General features: G+C 38.5%; 1 protein-coding gene and 1 pseudogene across 1 annotated transcript; both read right to left on the bottom strand.

Moving 5' to 3' along the window:
- Positions 1-9,782: 9,782 nt before the first annotated feature.
- Positions 9,783-10,700, bottom strand: LOC117030614 (olfactory receptor 4A47-like). Its single transcript, XM_033120759.1, has one exon. The coding sequence runs from the start codon at positions 10,698-10,700 to the stop codon at positions 9,783-9,785; it is 918 nt and encodes a 305-aa protein (XP_032976650.1).
- Positions 10,701-21,077: 10,377 nt separating this feature from the next.
- Positions 21,078-21,986, bottom strand: LOC117030768 (olfactory receptor 4C12-like; annotated as a pseudogene).
- Positions 21,987-25,509: the final 3,523 nt, after the last annotated feature.

Genomic DNA, 25,509 nt, shown 5'->3' on the forward strand with positions numbered 1-25,509 from the left:
ATGTAGCTTAACAATCATGAGTGTGCATTATCTCATTAAGAGTAAATTTATGACTTTTACATACAAACTACAAAATCCTTGAAACTTTCCCAAAGTCATCATCTCATGACAAAGCCCACCAATTATTCTGCTAATCTTCAGTCCTCAGTGTCCGGGAACTGGTCACTCCTACCTCATTCCTCAGCAGCTTCTAAGCACCCTCCAGGTGTAGGCAGAGATAATGCCTTAGAAGCTGAAACAAGTTAATCATAAACTGAGCCAATCTGCAAGGCTTCAGAATAACAAGAAATCATGGCTCCCCATATCTCCCCCTTTTTTATTTTATAGAAGCAAAATCCATATTACAGGAGATATAAGACGACGGTGCCTGTCTTAGGCATCCCGGGACCGTCTCATCAATTAACCCGTCTTTGGAACTTGTATTTTCTAATACAAGCCCTGTCTTAGGTGTTGAAGGACCTCCCAGGATTTACCCGTCTTTGGCTAACCCTTCCCAATACATACAAGGGGGAGAGAGAGAGACTCAAGACCTTGTCTTAAGTTCAAGCTGATGGATGTCAGCTCGCAAGTCTAACATCCTGCTGATGAAACATTTAATGAGGATGGGGAGTAGGCACAGAACCAAACAGACACAGATGCCCAATGTAAGAAAAATCATAACAGAATGGGTAATATGAGGCATAGATGGCATAGCATTTCTAAGAACATCAATAAACTCAGAAGCAGCCTGGGCTGCATCAAATTTCAAGGGTTCAGCTTCTCTCATATTTTGAATTTCATCATGAAGCCGAAACATATCTAAAGACACATTAGCATCATGCCAAATTTCTTGAAGATGTAAACGAACCCGATTCCAATCATATTGACTATTATTATATCTTTTAGGAGTAACACATATCCAATGATATTCTGAATGACATTCTAAATAAGATTTAACTTTTACACTCTGAATCACATCTCCCATATACTGAACCGTATCATAGAGGGTATTCACCTTTTGCTCTAATTTCTCATCAATAGCTTCTTGAGTCCCTAAAGCCAAAGTAACATTTTTTGAAAGAGTATTAACATAATGAGCATTTTGAATAGTCTGAGAAAGGGCCACAGCTGCTGTAGCAGCAGTTGCAATAATAGTAACCAAAGCCATAATTCCTGTAATTAGAAGTCCAATGAACCGTTTCTGTCTACTCAAAGCATACGTAATTTCTTTGAAAATCTGCAAACTTCTTTCAGCATACCAAGGTCCAGAGATATTAACAGGAAGCATAACAAAAGATGGTTGTTTAAGTATCATAACATTAGTTCCTAACGGCACCCAAGAAATACAATTTGTTAAAGAACAATTATTACAGGAAACATTAAATTGATTTTCTACAAAGTGTACATTAATATTTCCAATCAAAGTGCATATGGGGAAGGAACACAAGCAGATACATTAACAGACTTAACAACAGTGGTCCAATCTCTAGTCCCATCTTGTAAATCAGCCACCTGACTGCAGGGAGTACCTGATTTACAAAACTCAACCATTTGAACAACCTCACCCATTGCTCCCATAAGTCTCCATAATGAATTTTGCTGATATTGCGCATCAGAGCTCCAAAATCCAGAAATTAATTCTCGGGCCCATCCTGACCGGTTACTCCTCGACCAGTCAACTATATATCTGCCTGTTCCAGGGATGTCATAGCGAACAGGATTATTGCCAGGACAATCTTTCCATGGAACAGTCTCAATGTCCAATTTCAGTCTTTTATTGCAAGATGGATGCAATGGAGGGACGGACAGATTTATTTTGCGTCCTCCGGACCAGTCGCCTAACATGTTGAGACGAATAGTCCATCCAACTAAAGAGTTATTAAGATGCATGGTAACAGGAGAACTGCGCAAGCACCCGGAAATTGATTTATTTTTTGCAATACAAATAGGCAAACCTATTCCTATACCATTATAAGTGAAATTCTTTTCCAAATGTTGTTTCATGTGTCCATCAGAAGGCAATCCTAGGGCGTGAGTGTCATTGACATAGACTGGAATCTCAGGACCATCCCATACAGCAGGGTGGAGGATTGGTGGATCAGGTACATAGGCCCAATACGTCTGGTCTTCTTCTGCATTGCTGAGGGTCATCAATGTCATCAGCAGGTAGAGGGTCCACATGTCGCACCAATCGTTCTGGCAGCCACCGAGGGCCTTCTGCATCCTGTGGAAAAACACAAACATGTCCTCGGCCCCATATGAGGACTGGATCTGGGCCTTGCCAAGAGCCTGTAAGTGGGTCTTTCCATTTGACCAAAGCCTGAGTGGCAGTAGAAGGATGCCAAAAGCGCTCTGCAGCACTCTTACCATGGGCATCCAAGGTCAAAAAATTTTGAATAAAGAGAGAATGAGACAGGTAATTATGGGGCGTCAGGGGATATAACTCCCCCTTTTTTATTTTTTGTAAATTGACTTTTAATGTGCCATGAGTGCGTTCAACAATCCCTTGCCCCTGGGGATTGTAAGGAATGCCAGTAACATGATTGATCGAGAATTGCTGGCAAAATAAAGAGAATTTTTTGTTGGTATAACCTGAGCCATTATCTGTTTTAAGTTTTTTCGGTGTACCAATCATAGCAAAAGCAGCAAGACAATGTCTAATAACATGAGATGTGGCTTCTCCGGACTGAACGGTAGCCACGACAAAGCCAGAAAATGTGTCTATGGAGACATGAACATATTTTAATTTTCCAAATTCAGGTATATGAGTTACATCCATTTGCCACAGATCATTAGGACGTAAGCCTCGAGGATTGACTCCATAATGAGGCACAGGTTGTAAATGTGAACAATCTGGACATTTTTTTACTATCTGACGTGCTGCTTCTCTGGTTATATTATATTGTAGTCTTAAGCTCTGGCTGTTTTGATGGTGGAGGCTATGAGCCTTTTGTGCCTTTTCTATTTGAGTTAAGGCAATGAGCTGCGTGGCAGAATCTACAGTTTGATTACCTGCGGCTAAAGGGCCTGGAAGATTAGAGTGAGCTCTAATATGGCCAATATAAAATTTTTCACAGCGCAGCTGAATGGCTTGCTGTATCTGAAGAAACAAATCCTGAATAACAGGATTACTGGTGCTAATAAAAGGTACTGTTTCTAAATTTCTGACGGCACGAACCACATAATGGCTGTCAGAGAATAAATTAAAAGATTGGGAAGCAAAATCAAGCAATACCATATGTACAGCTCAAAGCTCAATTATTTGAGCTGAGGCTGGAGGCGTCTGCACCTTTTTAATAATTTGTTTATTGAGTGCATAGACAGCTACACCATTGCTAGATCCATCAGTAAAAACATTAGGTACAGCAGGAAGAGGAGCATGGGACACAATTGAAGGAAAAATGGGATCATGATGTTGAAAAAATTGAAGCAATTTATGTTTAGGATAATGATTATCCAAAGTTCCTGCAAAATGAGCCAAGGCAATGGGAAAACTGTCTGTAAACTGCATCAGGCCTTGAATCTGCGTTTTTGTAAAAGGGATAACAATAGAATCTGGCTCCTTTCCATAATATTTTCGAGCTTCCAAGCGGCTCTCCTGAATTAAACTGGCCACAAATTCATAATAAGGAGTAAGATTCTTTTGAGCAGCCACATGGAGGTGTATCCATCTAAGTGGCCCTTCTTGCCATAATACCGCCGTGGGCGTGTGTCTGGTCTCCAAAATGTACACATACAGAGGTTTAGAATAATCTAAAACGGAAACATGCTGTTGCTGAATGGCTTTCTCAACCTTAGAGAGAGCCTTTCGTGCAGGCTCAGTAAGAGACCTGGGGGAGGTCGGATCAGAATCTCCTTTTAGAATTTCAAACAGTGGTTTAAGATCTCCAGTAGTTAATCCCAAAGAAGGGCGCAGCCAATTAATATCTCCCAACAGCTTTTGAAAATCATTAAGAGATTTAAGATGATTTTTTATAAGCTCTATTTTTTGTGGAGTGAAATACTGAGCAAAAAACTGAAATCCCAAGTAAGAATAAGGCTCACTTCTCTGTACTTTCTCGGGTGTAATAATAAGACCCGAGGTTAGAAGATTTTTTTGTATATTTGCAAAGCAAGCTAACAATACTCCTTCTTTTTCACAAGCCAATAAAATGTCATCCATATAATGAATGATGTAAACAGAAGGAAACTGTTTTCTGGTGTTATCAATTGCTTTACTAACAAACTTCTGACACAAGGTGGGGCTATTTGCCATGCCTTGAGGAAGAACTCGCCACTGATACCTTTTCATAGGTTCCTGAAAATTTGAGCTAGGGACGCTAAAAGCAAATTTCTTACAATCTTGGGGATGGAGTAATATATTGTAAAAACAATCTTTCAGATCTAGCACTATTTTATAAGTATCCTTTGGGATAGCAGAAAGGTGTGGCAACCCTGGCTGGAGAGCACCCATAATTTCCATGGTCTCATTTACTTTTCTCAAATCTTGTAATAATCTCCATTTTCCTGATTTTTTCTTAATTACAAAAATGGGCGAATTCCAGGGTGAAGTAGATTCAATTATATGGCCTTTATCAAGCTGCTCCTGTACTAGCACTTGGGTGGCTAATATTTTTTCTTGAGTAAGGGGCCATTGATCTATCCACACAGGCACATTAGATTTCCAAGTTATTGCCTCTGCAGTTTTTTGGTGGAGTACAGGTAAATCTATGACCCCTGGGGAAAATATCCCAGACCTGTTTTTTGCAAATTAGGATTAGGTGATATGGGCTCCCGACGTCCTTGTCCCTCAGTGCCTAAGCCCTGTCCGGGGAGGAGCCCTTGATCAAACATTTGCTGAGTTACTTGAAGGCTTGGGCTAAAAAGATAAACTCCCATATTGCTCATAACATTTCATCCCCAAAGGTTAATTGGGAGGCCAGGGATAATATATGGTTGAAAAGTTCCCTGGTGACCTTCCTCATCCTGCCAAGATAATAAATTACTGCTTTGTTGAGGAGAATGAGATTGGCCTATACCCTGTAAATCTGTATTAGTACAGTGTGTCGGCCAATTGAAAGGCCAATGCTCAGCAGCTATGCAGGATACATCAGCCCCAGTATCTAAAATCCCTTGAAAATTTTTTCCATTGATTTTAAGCTGTAAAACTGGTCGATCTCTTTTTATTTCTTGAATCCAATAAACATCAGAGGAGCCAAATCCTTGGTCTCCACGTTCTTGATTCTGTCTATTTTTTCCTATTTTTATGCGGGGCAAAATAATTAACTGAGCAATACGAGTCCCAGCAGTTATGGCAGAAATATTTAATGGTGAATGAGCCATAATTTTAATTTCTCCAGTAAAGTCCTCATCAATAACTCCCGGGGAAACTTGAATCCCTTTCATAGTGGTGCTACTTCTTCCTAGCAATAAACCCACAGTTTTTGGTGGTAATGGTCCAAAGACCCCAGTGGGCAATGCTTGCATTCCCATCTCAGGAGTTAATACGATGTCAGTGGTGGAACACAAGTCCAATTCTGCGCTGCCTGAGGTGGCCCGGAATAAATCTGTGATGTGTTTCCTTTCAGGGACTCGTTCCCTTTCTGTCCCTGCATCTGTTCCTGAACCTGCAGTGCCCCATAACATTGTTGATTCGGGGCCTGGGGCTGGCCCCTCACCCAGTTTCCCTGAACGAGTTTTCTATCTTTATCTGTCTTGGATTTGCACTCATTAGCCCAATGCTTTCCTCTCCTACATTTAGGACATATATCTGGAGGCCTTTTTGTGGGAACTGTGGAATTCTCAGGCTCAGCCTTACGAGGGCACTGAGCTGCCCGATGTCCAAATTTTCCACACGTATAACAAGCCCCAGAACGACTCCCTGCATGGAGTTTTGCCTGTTGATACATCACCTCCTTTATAGATTTTCCTTGCAGAGCTGCAGCTATGGCTATGCCTTGAGAAAAGGACGATCCCACGTCTGAGCATAGGCGGATAAAATCAGACAAAGTCCCTTTCTTTCTAAACGGTCTAATAACTGCTTGACAGGCAGAATTAGCATTCTCATAGGCAAGCTGCATTATGAAAGACTGAGTAGCTACTGACGGACCGAAAGTCCACCCTGCAGCTGTGCTGAGGCGAGACACAAAATCCTGGAAAGGCTCATCTGCGCCTTGTCTTATTTGTTAAACATGTTCTTCCTTACGGGAGGTGTCAGGCAGCATTCGCCAAGCATCTTTAGCTGCTGCAGCAGTTTGGACATAAGCGCCTGGCGCAAATCCCATTTGATTTCTTAAGTCAGCATACATGCCTTCTCCTGCTAGCATATCAAAAGTAATAGGGATCTGTCTTAAGGCATTCTCATTGGCCTTCTTTTTGCAATTCTCATAAAATTTTGATTTCCATAAGAGATAATCGCCTCCGGAAAGGCAAGCATGGGCAATATGCTTCCAGTCCTCAGGAGGAGTAGCCTCACTGGATAAAGCATCTAAAATTGCAATGGTGAAAGGGGCAATAGGACCGTACTGTGCGCAAGCTTCTTTTAATTCCTTTACTTGCTTCCACTGAAAAGGTCTCCATTCTCTAATCCTGTTTCCTGCCTGATCAAGCCTGTCAAAGACAGGATATACTCCAAATTGTCTCGTAGACTCCCCCTGCTTATGAGCCTTCTCACAAGCCATTTGAAGAGGGGAGCGCACAACAGAATCTGATCCTGATTTAACATACCCTGGTGGGGGGGTCTTTACCCCGAGGATCCCACTGATCTCTTAAAGAAATCTGGGGACCCAGAGGACAATTTTCTTTACCCACAGCAACTTTGAGCTCGACCAACTGTCCCTGAATCATCTTTATCTGTTTTGCAAGTGTAAATATAGGATTTACAAACCGCCTGCTTTCTTGAGCCGCAGCCATCAAAGGAGGATATTTTTTCCTATCATATTTAGCTGCAGCCTCTTTTAAATCTTTCTGATCTTGAGGGTCTAAATCTTCCCAGTGTTTATCTGGAGGTTTCTGACTAACAGACTCTTTATTATGCTTAGCAAGTCCCTCTGTATATCTGACTCCCTCCCCCTCCTCTTTCTCCTCCAGAGAGGCGGCAGATGGAAAAGTTTTCTCGGCATAATCAGCCCCCTCCCTTTCTCCCAGCTCTTCCAGTGAAGCGGCGAACGGAAGGGTTTCTTCATTCCCTGCCTGTTTTACTTTTTCTAGCTTACAGCCTTCCCTTTTAAGATCTAAGCAATCTCTGATTAAAGTCCACAATCCAAATGTTTCTACAGGGACCCGCTGAGGCCCTTGGACAGTATAATAGCCTTGTAATCGTTCTCCAACCTTTTCCCAAGTTTCCAAGCTGACGGTACCTTCATCTGGAAACCATGGGCAAACTTCCTTTACAAATTCTAAAAATTTATCTAATTGCTCTTTGCTCACCCTGCTGCCACGGGCGGCAAGTAATCTCTTAAGTCCTCTAACATAAAGGTCCTTGCTGCTAGCGTGACCCATTTCTCTTTTCCCTGACTCGGCCCTTCAATCAATCAAAGGAAAGCAATCAGATGCCCGTCTGGCCGTGCCCCTTATGGGACCAAATCTGTCTTAGCTAAGGCGTTTCGGTATAATGCCCCCGAACTGGTGGACAGAAGTCCAATCGCCGTTATGCCGTATGACAGAACCGGAAACTCAGATTAGGGCCCAAACAAGCTCCGTAACACGAAGTCGTGGAGCTACCATTCACTCAGACATTCATCCGACCGAGGAGACAGTACCTTACTCACCGCGCATCCATGAAATAAGCTCCTCAATATGAGCCGGGCCCTAACCATGCGGTGTTCCTCACTATTACCCCCGTATTCAGGTCCCTGTTCGGGCGCCAAGTGTGACGGTCCAGCCACCACAAATCGAACAGTACCCGAATGGGGGAGTGGGAATGAAAAAAGACACTCACACAAATGATGATGCGGCCAGTCTTCAGTGATCCTGAAGCACCGAGTTTACTTTCCTTTACCAATTTATACCATCTGTGTACATGTAGCTTAACAATTATGAGTATGCATTATCTCATTAAGAGTAAATTTATGACTTTTACATACAAACTACAAAATCCTTGAAACTTTCCCAAAGTCATCATCTCATGACAAAGCCCACCAATTATTCTGCTAATCTTCAGTCCTCAGTGTCCGGGAAATGGTCACTCCCACCTCATTCCTCAGAAGGTTGTAAGCACCCTCCAGGTGCAGGCAGAGATAATGCCTTAGGAGCTGAAACAAGTTAATCATAAACTGAGCCAGCCTGCAAGGCTTCAGAATAACAAGAAATCATGGCTCCCCACACACCATATTATACAAGATTTAAGTCATGAATCAGGGGGGACACAAACCTTCAATCTATAGCAATGTGCAAAGGTGGACAAATTAATTACATAAATTCTGATAAAATCAAATATTTGATATAATTTAGTGAACAGAGTTACATCTGAGAAGACTTTAAGAAGATATAAACACCTCTATGTAATAATAACAGTGATTAAACTCAGGACACAAGGTTTTCACACAGTGTGATTTACCCTTGAAAAGGACCCACTGCCCCCTACTTAGCTTAGGCCTTTTGAATTCAGACTAAATAGAGAGACAGAATCATGACTATATGCTCCTTAGCATCTGTCAAGCAAATAATATTTTGTTTTCAAATAATATCTCAAGAGATGTGATAAAATCTTGTTTTAAACTTAATTCAAGAGAGAATTTTATGAATGAGATCTCTGTCAAATAACACAATACATTCTCACCTCTTTGTCACCTAATAATCTGTATTCCATTAATAAGAGAGGTACGAATAGCATATACAGTTAGCATTTTCTAAACTATGATATCACCCAAAATATCTGATGTCAAGCTCTGTAATTGCATATGCGAAGCTCATGGATTATGGGTTATTCTTACTTTACATACGTGAGACAGGGCCTGGGTCTCCATAGAAGCCTACAAAACACTATAAGCAAAAGAGGAGATGGAATATTGACAAATGGCAGTGGAATTATCACATATTCTGAACTATCTGGGAAGATAAATGAATCATCTTCATGAAACTATAACAGCAAACAAAGTTGATTAACATGAGGAGATATGATTTCCCATTCGGGAAAATACATAAGATTTTAGTTATTTTTCTGCATGTCTGCCTTGTTCATTCAGATTCTTTCTATATACTTAGCCTACTCATGATTCATATTAGAAGTCCGAAGCATCATTCTCCTTCAATCTGAACATGCTAAGCAATACAAATGAAGAAATTATATACTTAAAGTATTTTGCAGATACAAAAATGAGATGTATATTTCAAATATTAATATGGGCTATCTTTGTGTGAAGAGAAGTGAACTAACTTTTTATATTCTATTTCTTATCTTCTGAAATCTGTAGTAAGCACTATTAATTCTGAAAAACATTACATTATTTAACAGAGAAACACGAGAAAAAAATCTACCATTAACTAAAATAAATTTACAATAATTACTATAGCAAACTCATAATATAGGACATGATCTATAATCTCAACAGAACATTTCACCCACAAAAACTGAATATATATTTTCCCAAGAAGTTATGAAAATATTAAAAATATATTTTAAACTACATATATATATTTAATTAGGAAATTATGACAATCTAAAAAACATGTGTTGATCATCAGAAGTATTCACATAATAAATGCTTTTTCTCATGCCCAAGTTATAGAACCTGAGGAGAAATTTCCTACACATTAATAATAATCCGTCTTTCCAGGATGAAACAATTCTTCATTGAAAATAGATGACACATTTCTCTGCTGCCTTATTTTCTGTTTCTGATCCACAGCTTTTTCATGGCACTTTTCATCTCTCCATTTCTCAGAGTATAGATTAAGGGGTTCAACATAGGGGTGATAACGGTGTAAAACACAGTCAAGTATTTATCAATCGGTAAGATACAAGGAGGTCTCACATATATAAAAATACAAGGGACAAAGAAGAGGACCACCACAGTAATGTGGGAGCCACAGGTGGATAAGGCTTTGCGCTTCCCCTCCTGACTATGATTCTTCAGGGAGTGCAGAATGACCCCATAGGAGATGAGTAACAGCACGAAGATGGCCACACAGATCACGCCATCATTGGCAACCACAGTGAGGCCAATAAAATAGGTGTCGGTGCAGGCAAGTTTTAATAAGGGGTACATGTCACAGCCGAAATGGTCAATGACATTGGGGCCACAGAAGGGAAGGTTGAGAACAAAGAAAAGGTGAACTACAGCATGCAAGAAACCTCCCACCCAGGCCAGCAACAGCAGCACAATGCACAGTCGTTGATTCATGATCGTCAAATAATGCAAGGGTTTGCAGATGGCCACGTAGCGGTCATAGGCCATGACCACCAGGAGCAGAATCTCAGCACCACCAAATAAGTGCTCTATGAAAAGCTGGCTCATGCAAGCTTCAAAAGAAATGGTTTTCTTCTCATCGACTAAGTTTATAATCATATTTGGGGTAACTGTAGTGGAATAAACAGCATCCATAAATGATAAGTAGGCAAGAAAGAAGTACATAGGGGCACCCAGGGTTGGGCTGACCACAATAGTCACAACAATGACTAGGTTGCCCACCACTGTCACAATGTAGCTGAACAAGAACACAACAAACAATATCTTCTGAACTTGAAGGCTCTGAGTGAGCCCCAAGAGGACAAACTCAGTCACATTGGTCCTTTGTTTCATAGGTTCTTCTGTATGTCTTATTTCAGGGCTCAGGACACAATCACCTGTAAATATTTGTATTACTAGTGACTTCTGGAATTCAGAGGACAATTTGTTTATTCATTGAACAAATAGGAATTATGATTTCTTAGGATGCAGTCCTTTCAGAGATTATAAGAATATACGGCTGATTAAAACGTGGTCCCAAACTTCAACCATCTTACAGACTAGTGGAGAGGCAAGTAATTAGAGTCATACCTGAGAAAGGACACGTTATAAAATGAATGCGTTGCCACACATAGCTTTCCACCTGGAAGCTCAAAAAATTGGCAATATAGCTAATACTTTACACAAAAATAAAAATTGAATTAAGTATTAAAGAACAACTAAAGCAAGATTTACTTTATGTTTACTTTCTAGTTAATAAAGGAGATCACTTTCTATATTCTAGGGGTGGAAGAATCACTGCAGTCCCAAATAGACAATATCAAATTTTGTTAAGGATTTAGGAATAGATACCATAATGTTAATAGAAAAAAGTAGTTTGAAAAAAGATTTACATAACTGAGAACATACAGAGTTCACATGTAAAACAGGTAATTAACAAATGAAAGACAAACACACCAATAGCAAAGTCCATAATTCAAATAAACAGGGAATTAAAGGAAAAATATTTTGAAATGCCCAATAAAAAATATTAAAACTATCATGATAAAATGCAAAAACTCACCTGTATATTGAAATTGAAGTAACAGCTTACTAAATACAATGTGAACTTGTATTTCTGAAAGTCACTCAATCGAATTCTGTATCATCAGCTACTTTTTAAGATTAAACAATGCTTAGAGAACATATTAATTAAACCTATCATGACATCTAGAAATACCCGCCCATTAAAATGACCCCAAATAGTTATACTTAAAGTTAGTTTCCTAGAATAGTGATGTGAGAAAAAATAAATTTATTCCAGATCTTTATAATATGAAAATATTCAAAAGACTATTACAGACTTGAATCAATCCCCACATATTTCAGTACTCACAAGGATATAGTTGTTTATGAGAATCACATGAGAGGTTTCATGACAGCGTAAATTTTCACACCACCAATGCCCTCTTGCAAAATGTCAAGTCTAGCTCCGAATCTTACGGATAAATGCATTCACTGGGTTTCCTGCATAACGAGAGAGCCTTCCAATCTCCGTTCTGGGCCGTGGTGCCCTCTTCCTTACCCTCCCTGCACTGATGCCATCTCTGTGGACACGGAGAACAAGATAACACATGTCTCATCACTGGCCATGAACTGTTTCCATGGGACCAACTCTTTAATGCTTCTGGGAAATCTGATTCAACTGTTTTTCTGAAAAATCCTGTCTTTCAAATTGGTGGGACTTTCAAAAGGAATATGAATGCCCTGAATCTTGATTGTGAACAGAGATGCATAATATTCATTGCTGGCAGAATTCGTCCTAATAACAAATATCGTTAAATCAACATTATGACTGGAGAGAAAATTGTCACTTGTGTATAAATTATTTAGATAAATATTTTACAGATTGTGTTTTATAATAACAAAAGATGAAGTAGTGAAACAGCCTTTACAACATCATGATGCCTAGTCAGTTACGCTGGCCTGCCTTCATACAGCATTGTTGAACTTGAGTTACCTAACCGATGGAGAACAGTTTCATATACATATTCTATGTGGTGAGTCCATCATTTTAATTCCTGAACAAGCCAGTCATGTGAATACCCATACAGACAAACACTCTCTGAGATAAGGACAAAGGCCTCTAAACACTTTATCTACACTAAAACTGCAACACGACATACTGAGTCATTCAGTTGGTGCATCTCCAAGGGGGATTCTTCTCTAATTAAATTCATTGGGACCTTGATCATAATTGTGAGTACTGCACACTCTGCATCTCCAGAGACGCCACCACGATAATCACCGTGTAGAATAGCATTTACAGAACCAAGTGCGCGGGGCGTGGGCGGGGGTGGGAGGGGTGTGGAGAATCATAAAAGAATAAGTGGAGGTCGAATGACCCAAGGGAAAAGTCCAGTTTGGGCAGAAATGAAATATGTAAAAACTCTCTTGTTTAAATCACGACCTTCAAAATAGTCTGACCTGTTTAAATTTAAGCTATATCTTTGCAGATGACATCTGAACTGACTTACAGAAGTTGGTAAGTGTTAATTTCAGAACAAGTGATTCAAAACTCATTTCAAATGTAGATAAACTGTGGCAGTTTGTCACATAGTTTCAGTCAGGCAAGTGGGTAGCATCTGTGCTGGAATGGGAGTGGAGAAAGAGAAAACAGTGGGACTGTTCGCTCCATTTGTCTCAACACGCTCGTGGAACATTCACCACAATAGACAGTACACTAGATGATAAAACAAGCTGCAATGCATTTCAAAAGACTTCAATCATGTAGAATATAAATAGGTAATTCAACTAGAATTAATAACAAAAATGTAATTTTCCCAGTGATTTCTAAATTAAGCACCACAAGTCTGAATCACTCTCCTTCTACAGCTCTAGCCTCTCCAGTGTTCTACCTGCAGAATTCCAGCTGCCTTGGTCTCCTCGGACTCTCAGCTTCATCTCCTCACTAAGGGCACCTACCAGGATCTTCCTGGGTATCCCTGTCTGTACCACAGCAGGGAAACATTTTAAAGGAAACAAGCTGGGACAATCCCAGGGCTCAGCTTGTTTGCTTCCTATCTCAGTGATCACTGTCAGTTTTTTCCAAGGGCTAGCATTTTCAAAATCATTATTTCATTTTTTTTTTTCTGATTTGTTGGCTCTTTTGAGGCAGCAGAGTGAATCTGGTCCTTGTTTCCCCATCTTGGCCTGAATTAACCTTCCAAGTATAATGAATCAAATACATTTAAATTTACCTCTATTTTATGAAAAAAGTCAAGGGAAAAGAGATCATATTTATATGTTGTTAAGCATAGTAAATTAATTCTTACTTTCAGAAAATAATGTATTGTTATATTATAATAAATTTTCCTTAATATAAAATAAAGTATAAAGTTTTGAATCCAAAATCAGTATTATCTTAATAGTGAAACATAAAACTGTCTTTCTTACTTATGATTGTTTTTAAAGCAGAATTTTCCTCCTCTTTATGTGAGTCTTTATGTTTATGTCACAATAGAAACACATGAGATACAATTAGAATAATAAGGTTTAAAGATGCCTCTGACCCTCTTTAGCACTGATAATGAAGAGAACTTACACACTCCAGCCAAAAAACAAGAATTATAAAATACAGATTCTCACACCTCCCACCAAAATGTGAATGCTTCAATGGAATGGACAACAGAAAAAGGATACAGAAAAACACATGAGATGAAGAATTTAAAAATCAATAAAATTGATAAACTTTTAATGAGACTGATCTAGAATGAAAAGGAAAGAATACACAGATTACAAATATCAGCAATGTAAGAGAGGACATAATACAAACCTACAGACATTCAATGGATAATAAAGAAATACTATAGATGACTCTATGACAGGCACAAGAGGCCATAGGGGCCTAACCTCATTTGAGCGGTCAACCCTCACGCAGCAGAACATCCACTGTGGGCAGAGCCAAGTCTGACAACTAGTCAGCATAGGGGTCAATCCCACCTACTGGTAAACCAAAAGCAATTAAATATCAACTTTGAAAGGACAATACACACAACACAGAGTCACCTTCGGAACACACACACAGGAGAAGAAGGAAGTGGTGCAAGTCAAATAAAAAGGACACATACTACATAAAATAACCCAGCAAAAACAAGAACCCTTGGTAGATATTAGGGTATCTACCTAATGTGTTGAAGGAAACACACAGAGTCAGCCAGAATGGGGAAACAAAGAAACATGTCCCAAATAAAAGAATGGAAGAAACCTCCAGGATTGGAACCAAATGAAATAGAAATCACCACCCTATCAGAGACAGAGTTCAGAACACTGATGATAAGAATGTTTAAGGGGCTCAGAGACGACATAAAGAAGGATGTAGAAATCATAATGAACAACTAGTTAGAACTACAGAATACAATAACTGAAATAAAGAACACATTTGAAGGAATTACCAGCAGGTTAGATGAGGCAGAGGATCGAATCAGCGACTTAGAAGACAAGTTAGCAGAGATCACCCAAACAGAACAACAAAAAGGAAAAAGAATAAAAAACAATGAAGACGGTTTAAGAGACCTCTGGGATAACATCAAGCGTGACAACATGCACATCATAGGAATACCAGAAGGTGAAGAGAGAAAGCAAGGGATCAAGAACATATTTCAAGTAATAATGTCCAGAAACTTCTCTAACCTGGTGAGGAAACCAACATACGAGCCCAGGAAATGCAGAGAGTTCCAACCAGGATAAACCCAAACAGGTCCACACCAAGACACATTATAGTTAAAATGGCAAAGCTTAAAGACAAAGAGAGAATCCTAAAAGCAGCAAGAGAAAGACAGCGGGTTACATACAGGAGAACTCCTATAAGACTATCAAATGATTTTTCTATAGAAACGTGGCAGGCCAGCAGGGAGTGGCAGGAGGTACTCAAAGAAATGGAAAACAAAGGCCTACAACCTAGATTGCTTTATCCAGCAAGGCTATCATTTAAAATTGAAGGAGAGATAAAGAGCTTCCCAGAAAAGAATAAGCTAAAGGAATTTGTTAACCACCAAGCCAACGTTGCAGGAAATATTAAAAGGGTTTCTGCAAACAGGAGAAAGATGAAAACAATCTAACTACAAATTTAAAAAATGGCAATAACTATATACCTATCAATAATCACTTTAAATGTAAATGGATTAAATGCTCCAATCAAAAGACATAGGGTGGCTGAGTGGATAAGAAAGGAAGACCCTTGTGTGTGCTGTATATAAGAGACTCACTTCAGATCAAAAGACACACACAGGCTGAAAGTAAAGGGTTGGAGTAAGATATTTTATGCAAATGGAAATGAGAAAGAGCTGGAGTTGCAATACTTATATCTGACAAAGTAGACTTTAAAATGAAGAATACATTAAAAGACAAAGATGGGCACTATATAATAATAAAGGGATCGATCCGACAAGAGGATATAACCCTGGTAAACATTTATGCATCCAACATAGGAGCACCTAAATATATAAAACAAATATTGACTGACATAAAGACAGAGATCAACAGTAACACTATCATAGTAGGGGACCTCAACACACCTCTGACAACAAGGGACAGGTCTTCCAGACAGAAAATCAATATGGAAACAATGGCGTTAAATGACACATTGGACCACTTGGATTTAATCAATATTTTCAGAGCATTTCACCCCAAAGCTGCAGAATACATGTTCTTCTCAAGCACACATGGAACATTTTCCACGGTAGACCACATGTTACGCCACAAAACAAGACTTGATAAATTTAAGAAAATTGAAATCATACCAGTTGTCTTCTCTGACCACAGTACTATGAAATTAGAAATCAACTACAGGAAAAAACTGGAAGACACACCAATTCATGGAGGCTAAATAACGTTTACTAAATAATGAATGGGTCAGCCATGAGATCAACGAAGAAATCAAAAGATATCTGGAGACAAACGAAAATGAAAACACGATGACACAAAATCTATGGGATGCAGTGAAAGAAGGGAAATTCATAGCATTTCAGGCCTACCTAAAGAAACAAGAAAAATCACTAATCAACAGTTTATCGTCACAGTTAAGGGAGATGAAAAAGAACAGCAAAATAAGCCCAAAGGGAGTACAAGGAAGGAGATAATAAAGATCAGAGCGGAAATAAAGGAAATAGAAACCGGAAAAACAATACAAAAAAATCAATGAACCCAAGAGTTGGTTTTTAGAGAAGATAAACAAAATCGACAAACCTTTAGCCAGACTCATCAAAAAACAAGAGAGAGGACCCAAATTAATAAAATCAGAAATGAAAGAGGAGAAGTGACAACAGACATCACAGAAATACAAAAAATTTTAAGAAATTACTATGAGCAACGATATGCGAACAAATTAAGACAATCTGGAAGAAATGGACAATTTTCTAGAAGCATACAACCTTCCAAGGCTAACTCAAGAAGAAACGGAAAACATGAATAGACTGATTACCACCAGGGAAATTGAATCAGTAATCAACAAGCTCCCAACAAACAAAAGCCCTGGACCAGATGGATTTACAGGTGAATTTTACAAAACATTCAAAAAAGAATCATCACCTATTCTCAAGCTATTCCAAAACATCCAGAAGAAGGGAAAGCTCCCAAACACTTTTTACGAGGCCACTATCACCCTGATCCCAAAATCAGACAAAGACACTACAAAAAAATAAAACTACAGGCCGATATCTCTAATGAACATAGATGCAAAAATCCTCAACAAAATATTAGCGAACAGAATTCAGCAATACACTAAAAAGCTCATACACCATGATCAAGTGGGATTCATTCCTGGTATGCAAGGGTGGTTCAACATCTGCAAATCAATTAATATGATACACCACATTAACAAAATGAAAAATAAATATCATATGATCATATCAATAGATGCAGAAAAAGCATTTGACAAAATACAGCAGCATTTATGATAAAAAACTCAAGAGAGTGGGACTAGAGGGACCGTATCTCAACGTAATAAAGGCCATATATGATAAACCCACAGCTAACATCATACTCAATGAGGAAAAGCTAAAACCATTCCCCTTAAGATCAGGAACAAGGCAAGGTTGCCCACTTTCTCCACTTCGATTCAACATAGGGCTGGAAGTTCTAGCCACAGCAATCAGACAAGAAAAAGAAATAAAAAGCATGCAAATTGGTAAGGAGGAAGTAAAACTTTCATTACATGCATATGACATGAAATTATACATAGAAAACCCCAAAGACTCCACCAAAAATCTACTAGCACTGATACATGAATTTAGTAAACTAGCAGGATACAAAATTAATATTCAGAAATCAGTTGCATTTATATATACCAATAATAAAATATCAGGAGAAATAAAAATAATAATAATAAAATAAAATAAAACAAGCCATGAAGAGGTAAAGTGGAGATCAATTCTGTTGATTACACCAAAGACATCAGTAAAGAAAACACCTGCAGGGAAGCCGACTTAAGTTCTGGGGAAAGACAGTTGCTTAACTCTACATGTTTTATTTTGCTTCAATCTGATTTAATCAGAGCTGGATTAATTACAAGTTTAAGGTTGATTGGTGATCTTTGAGTCAGAAGAAGAGAGAACAGTTAATGACACTCATCCAGGTCAGATGAAATTCTCCATCCACATACAGAAATTCCTTTCTAGTGGTTTTACTCATGACCTTCAGCTCATTGTCTCTCGTCCCTGAACACAGGTAGAGAAACACTGTAAATTCTTGCTCTTGGGTCTTCCTTGAAGAAACAATTTAAAATGGCTCCCTGCTTTCTGACTCATTCTGTATCACATCACTTTTTAAGCACATCTCATGCTGAATGCTTACATGTTTTCTTACTTATCAACTATTTCCCTTCACTAGGAAGGTGTTACATGTCACATGTTACATGTTATTACTATGATATATACCACTGTGTTTAAGAGTGCAAGTTACAAAGCCAAACTACATGTGTCAAATCCCACATCAGGCATTTTCTAGTTCTGTGACCCACAATAAAACATATAAATTTCCCAAATATCAGTGAATTCTTCTGGAAAGCAGAATAATAACATATATTTCATTGGGCTCTTATGGGGATTAAACAATAACTTGCTTTTGTAGCATGAGCCAAATTGTAATAAAGAAGAACAGCTTGTAGTACATTTATTAATTTTTGTTCTAGACATCTTATTTGTCATAAAGTTTATTAAATTTTGAAGTCTTCTTTAACCTGATTTTAACTTTAGAGACATTCGCACTTGTAAGGTGAATTATTTAGAGAGTGAATATAATCCATCTTGCATTAATTTGGGGAGGGGACACTTTACTCAGAATCCTGAAAGTTCCTCATGATCTCCTAATACAGTATCCACATAGAACTGACTACTAAATATAAATCATAGAGTTTTTCAAAAGTCAGACAGAAATGGGACACTGATGAAGAAGTGAGGGAAGCAACAAACACAGGTGACAATTAGTAAGTACTCACTGAGTGACAAGCGGTGTCCTGGATACTTTACATTACAGTGTCTCGCCTTATGCTAAAAATCATCCTATGAAACATGTACTACTATTTCATTCTACATATGAACTAAGATTACAATAAAATCCTGAGAGTTTTTGAAATCCATGCAATGTTATATAAACTAGTAAGACAGAATTCAATACCAGTAGTATTGACTCCATAACCAAAATCCTTCCGCATCATCCAAAACTTTGATGCTAACAGAGGCTGAATAATAACGCTGAAAGTCAATAAAGTCCCTCCTCAAGTTCAAGGGAAAAGTTATCTGATGTAGTACTGGTCACAGGAAGAGGTATCTTTTACACCTAAGAAAACAGAAACCAAGGCAATATCCCTAGGGGTCCTCATCCAAACAAATTATTCAAGATCAATGGTTGTTCAATGATTCTTGCTAGTTCAAGAAGAGGTATAAGCCAATATCGGTCAGCACTAGTCAGTATTTTTTTTTCCTTTTAAACACTTTTATAACGTTTAATATGTGCCTGGAACTTTCATAAGCACTTAACATACATAAATTCACTTAATGGCCCCAAAACATTAAGAGATAGGTGTTATCGTTACCATTTTTATACATATAGAAAATAATGGGTAGAAATGTTTAATAACCTTTCAGGATCACATTCAAACCCAGGAAATCTATTTGCAGAATCTGCTCTTACCTCTGCACCATACTACCTCCTCTAAACAAAGATCTCACTTAACTTTATTCATATTTTCGCTGCCTGAAAGGGCTTGTTTGGAGAAAATCATGCCCATAAATGGATCAGACCCAAGGCCTAGGAGGCCTGAAGCCAATAGCAATCAGAAAACCAACTAGAGGAATACAGTGTGTCCGAGGGTATTGGAAAGGACTCCATCCCCCAAGATGTTCTACAAGGCCAGTCAGCTCACAGTATTATTCTTCACAACCATTACACAGAAATTATGGATTTTCCTTCTTCATTAAAAAATATTAGATTCATCAGTGGCTCTATATAGTTACAGAGACTCCAGTAATAAAACAAAAAAGTTCATAATAGATAACAGCTATTGAGCATTTATTGGTAATAAAACATCTACAAGAATTATTTAATTAATCCTATCTCTATCATTCTCTTTTGACTCAAACTTAAAGAGGTTGTGGTTTGCAAAATTCATACTCAATGTGGGAAAATTTAGTGTTGATCTCAGAACTATGTTATTCAGAGACTGAATTCAGAGACTGAATTCAGTCATTCTCTTTACCGTCATAGTATACCATGTTCCCCGGAAAATAACACCCAGCTGGACCATCAGATTGAACATGTCTTTTGGAGCAAAAATTAATATAAGACTTGGTAGTACACTATAGTATAGTATACTATATAAAACCTGGTCTTATATTATATTAAAATAAGTCCGGTCTTATATTAATTTTAGCTCCAAAACATGCATTAGAGCTGATGGTCCTGCTAGGTCTTATTTTCGGGGAAACACGGTATTAAAACATAACACACATTCCTCCAAAATGTGCATATAAAACGGTACATAAAATCTCCTTCACACAGCAAAATTGTGCAAACAATGTTCTCAATATGAATAACTGGTTAAAATTATAATAACAATAAATTTTAGTCCAAATAATTCAGTAAGAAAGGATGATAGACTTTCCCTTTGGAAGACAGAGATAAAAAGAATCAGACTAGATGTAGAAAACATGAAAAAGTATAGAAAGAGAAGACAAAAAATAAGTACCAAAACCATTTCTATTTTCAGAGAACACTATTTTGTTTTGTAACTGCAAAGGTACTGAGCTTCCACTGGATGATTTATGAAGAATTGAGAGTTTCATGATTCTCATATTTGATAAGATGATCCGATAATGGGCTGAGTATACAACATAATCTATAGCACTATTGCTTAGAGTGTATACATAGGTCACCTGCTTAGAAACCTCTGGATAATTTGCTTAAAATGCAGATATGCCAATCCACCAGCACTCCTATTGAATTACAATCTCTAGAGCTGTAGCCTCAGATTGTGCATTTTAACAAGAATTTCAACTGATTCTGAAAGGACACCAAAGTTTGACAACCAATTGGGCAATAAATAAATCTAAATGGGATATCTTTACTGATAATGTTTCAACATTCATTTACATGTGGTGTTCAGTTCACCACAAACCATAGTAATTACATTGTTTTCTCTTTGCTACTTAAAACATAAAGTCATTTTATGCTGTTGTGATTACTCCTCCATTGAAGTCACCTTTTGATACAGAGCTTCTTCACAGCATTTTTCACCTCTGCATTTCTGAGGGTGTAGATTAAAGGGTTTAACATAGGAGTTATCGTGGTATAAAACCAGCCACAGCTTTATCAATGGGCAGCGTGCTAACTGGGCGCAGATACTCAAATATGCAGGGCACGAAGAACAAGACGAACACAGTGATGTGAGCCACACAGGTGGAGAGGACTTTGTGCCTCCCCTCCAGGCTGTAAGTCCTTAGGGAGCGCAAGATGACCACATAGGACACCACAAACAGGAGGAAGATTAACAAGCCGATGAATCCACCGTTGGCAGCAACAAGGAGACTGAGGGTATGAGTGTCCATGCAGACAAGTTTCAACAAAGGATACAAGTCACACGTGAAATGATCTATGACATTGGGGCCACAGAAGGGCAGCCAACAATGAAAAGGATCTGAACAGTTGCACGGAGAAATCCTCCAGCCCAGGCCACTCCCACAAGGAGGCCACACACCTGTTGGCTCATTATGGCCGTGTAGTGCAGAGGTTTGTAGATGGCCACATAGCGGTCATAGGCCATCACTGTCAGCAGGATGATCTCAGCAGCACCAAAAATGTGTTCTGCATAGACTTGAGCCACACATCCATGAAGGAGATAATTTTCTTCTCGTGAAGAGAGTCCACAATCAGCTTAGGAGCTGAAGAAGAAGAATAAATTGTGTCTATCAGGGACAGGTGGGTCAGGAAGAAGTACATGGGGGTGTTCAGAGCCAGGCTGGTGGTCATGGTAACCACAATGAGCAGATTGCCCGAGAGCATTACCACGTATAGAACCAAAAATACCGGAAACACCAGTTTCAGCATTTGGGGGTTCTGTGTAAGACCTATTAAAATGAATTCAGCCACATTCCTTTTATTCTCCATCTGTGCGATGCAGGTGATAAAAACTCTAGGAAGGAATGCTTTGCCTTTAAAGAAAAAAAAAAAGGAAGGAAAAAGAAACTAACATCATTGACACTGATAGTCCATAAGTCAAATTTGTACAATCAACCTGTTAAGTTTAATGCAAAGCAAAGTCCATTTCCATTTACTTGATAAGGACTACACCTGTCATTTTGTTAAGCTTTAAGATAGTATTTCAAACTAAGTTTTGCCATTATTGATTTTCATTTCTTTCTGGACCTCAGATTCCTTTATTCCCTGTATCTTAGTGTATTCCTAAAGCACAAAGACAGTAAAGGGTAAGATGAAGTGTCCCTCTTACATGAGGGCAACATACATCATGAGGTACATGGAAAGGAAACCTCTTCCAGATGATCCCACAAATGCTTCACTGAGAAGCTAGCCTTAGAGTGCCAATCCCCCGCATAGTGGACTCCCTTCTGGATAGCCCACTGTATCAGAGAATCCTTCCAGGCACAAGGACCCGTGAGAAGAAGGGTGTGCACATTTCTAATGGCCACCTCTTCTCTAGAGGGGATGGCCCTTGGGAGAACCAACAACTGAGTACTAATACGTTTGTATAACTTCCTAAAGGTCTGTGCCAAAGGTCAGATTTCATGATCAAAATCAGACAGTAAACCACACACTTGACTCATTGATCATCACTATTTCACTTACTACTTCAGTTTCTTGCAAATTCTGAAGTACCTGGAATATATTTTTAAAACACTTCTCTTTTACAATTTTCACCTGCCTCCTTTTGTCCCACACCACACAGAAACAGCTTGGCAATACATATATTGCAATACATATATTGAGCAATACATATATTGCTCAACCACTATATGTAGCAATAACCATTATATGTAGCTGTTATGTCAAAACTAATGTCTCTGATACCCTCTGTTAACTGATAGACACAAGCACAGATCAGTTCTTTTTCTGTCCTACTTCAAAGACCAAGAATGTGCCTATTACTACTCACATCTGCTAATACCCGTAAGTGTTTAAATGAGAAATAGAGAGAAGCATTGATCTAGCAGGATGACTTTAATAAAAGGGCCCTCAGACCACAATGGAAAGGCAAGGACCTAAGAATGCATATGTCTTCCAAGTAGAGAAACCTTTGTTAATTGTTTAAATTCCACATGTTCCAACATTTTGAATAGGAAACTTTTATTGTTACTCTGCATTTCCCCCCTTCTTAATAGCATGCAGAGATTTATTTTCACACCATGTAGTTCCTATAATGATAGCTAATTTTTGTTCCATATTTGCCATGTGGTAGGAAAAATACTAGGTTCTTTACATGCATTATGTCACTTAATCTTCACAACAATGCTTTGAAATGGGTACCTTAGTGTCTATATTTTTTTTAAAAAAGGAAACTGTGGTTAGGAGGAGATAAATGACTTGCCCAAAATCATAATGATATAAAAGCAGAGGAACCCATATTCAAATCCAGGCTGTCTCTAGCTCCTGAACACTTAGTACCTCTCCAGTATAGATCAAGGTTACTTCCAGGATTCAGCAACGTCAGAGTTTGGACAAGTCTGTTGGTGCCTAACGCCACTACCTGTGACCATATGAAATCCATGGCAGTGCCTTTGCTAATGTACAAAATGGAGAGTCAGACGGTAATGAGTTGAGGGTCCACTGGACAAGACCCTAGAATTGTTGTACATTAGAAATGCTCCAGAACTTTGCATTTTATCAACCAATGCGCTCTTTAAAGATAAGGAAACTGAGGCCCAGAGAAGTAAAGTCCAAGGAAACACAGCTAATTGATTAGTATCAAACCACCCCTTTCTTCTGATTTGCTTCTATCTCCTCCTATCAGTACAAGGTGGGATTTACGCCTCCCCTTCATCCCTGTAAATTATCAGCCACAGCATTGCTTCAAGGAAATGAGTGACTGTACATAAGCCAATCTCTGACTATCCAAGCCATCACACCATCTGTCCGTCCCCTGGAGAAAACCCTCAGTGACCCATCCAGCTCCACTCTGCTACACTATTGCATTATCTCCACACTCCAAAGCCTACAAATTGACTCAGGGATCCATAAAATGTAAACCTATTCCTGATAACATAGATAGATTCACATACAGTGGGGAGAACAAATACTTCTGCAAATTATCCTAAAACATATAGAAAGTAATGCTTCAATGGTTTTAATTATGAACCCCTTAATAGAAAATGGAAATGTGAGAAACTGGATTAAAAATCAGCCATTCTAGTTAACTGTGGTCACCTCTGTAGTTAAGGAAAATACCCAATGTGTTCAGGAATCAGAATTAACCATTATATGTAGCTGTTCAAACATCATATTGTGTAATATTATTTTTTAAGCCCCTGACTGAACAATATTATAGGTAACAGAGAAATGTGAACATGGCGCAAATCTATTCAAATGGATTCATCCAGCACTTTCAAAACTCTTATACCTTGAGATTTGAGTCAACGGACAAGAAAATGAGTTGAAGTTGAACCCAAAGTCCTCAGGTACTAAGGACAATCTTCTGATCTTCTCTATAGTTACAGAACAAACATGTCATTCACTTAACCACGATCTCTCATTCTGCTCTTACAACAAGAAAATCTCTCCTTTTTGAGCATGACTGAGTACGTTAAAGGACCTCGCTTTCTATGGAAGGTTTGGCCCTCCAAGGAATTAATTATCTGTGTTTTTTTAAAGATTTCACCTTAGAAACAGATATCTGGGAGAATCCCACTATGAATAACACATCTTCACCTGTCTGGTTCTTGTCCCTGCATTTAACTTATATTTTAACAGCCTACATTCCTGGTCAAGAAAATTATAGGATAAAGCACTCCTCTTAGAAGCCCTTGGGTATCATGAACTGGGACATGAAGGGCTCTAAATGCTGTGTGAACAACATAGGTTTTCACTCAGGTTGCATATCCCCTAGGAAATTTCTTCACGGGCTGAGGTCACCAGAGGTTAAAATACTGAGTCAGTCTCTAAACTGTACTACAAACACACCAGGACATACTCTATTCATAGAAGCCTTGCAATTTAATATATTTTCAGGCAGAGTGATATCTAGACTTGGGGAGCAAATGAAGGCTCAAATCCTATTGCCAACTTGTGATGCAAATATATAAAAAGATCAATTTTTATGCCTTTTCATTGACTATTTTTGGAAGTCTAGGAATTCCACTGGCCACTCAATGAAAGAAGTCTCCCCCAGGCAAAAAATTTCTTCAAATTTTCTTCACACGTATTTTCCTTAGGATAGTGGAGATTCAAACAGGCAACTATATTCTGACCTCTTCCAACACATACTGAAGCAAGTACTCAGCAGTGTAGAGGACAAGGTGGTGTTTAAACCATATATCATAAGAGCTGAAGCACCTGCTATATTTAAATGTATAGATAGGCAGTGGATGGAGAACCGTAAGAAATAGTAGTAACAGCACCTGCCATTACTAAGCATTGTGTCCCTTATTCTGTTAATATGGTGTATTGCACTGACTGATTT

This window comes from Rhinolophus ferrumequinum, chromosome 11 (genome assembly GCF_004115265.2).
Source record: "Rhinolophus ferrumequinum isolate MPI-CBG mRhiFer1 chromosome 11, mRhiFer1_v1.p, whole genome shotgun sequence".
NCBI classification, from domain to species: domain Eukaryota; kingdom Metazoa; phylum Chordata; class Mammalia; order Chiroptera; family Rhinolophidae; genus Rhinolophus; species Rhinolophus ferrumequinum.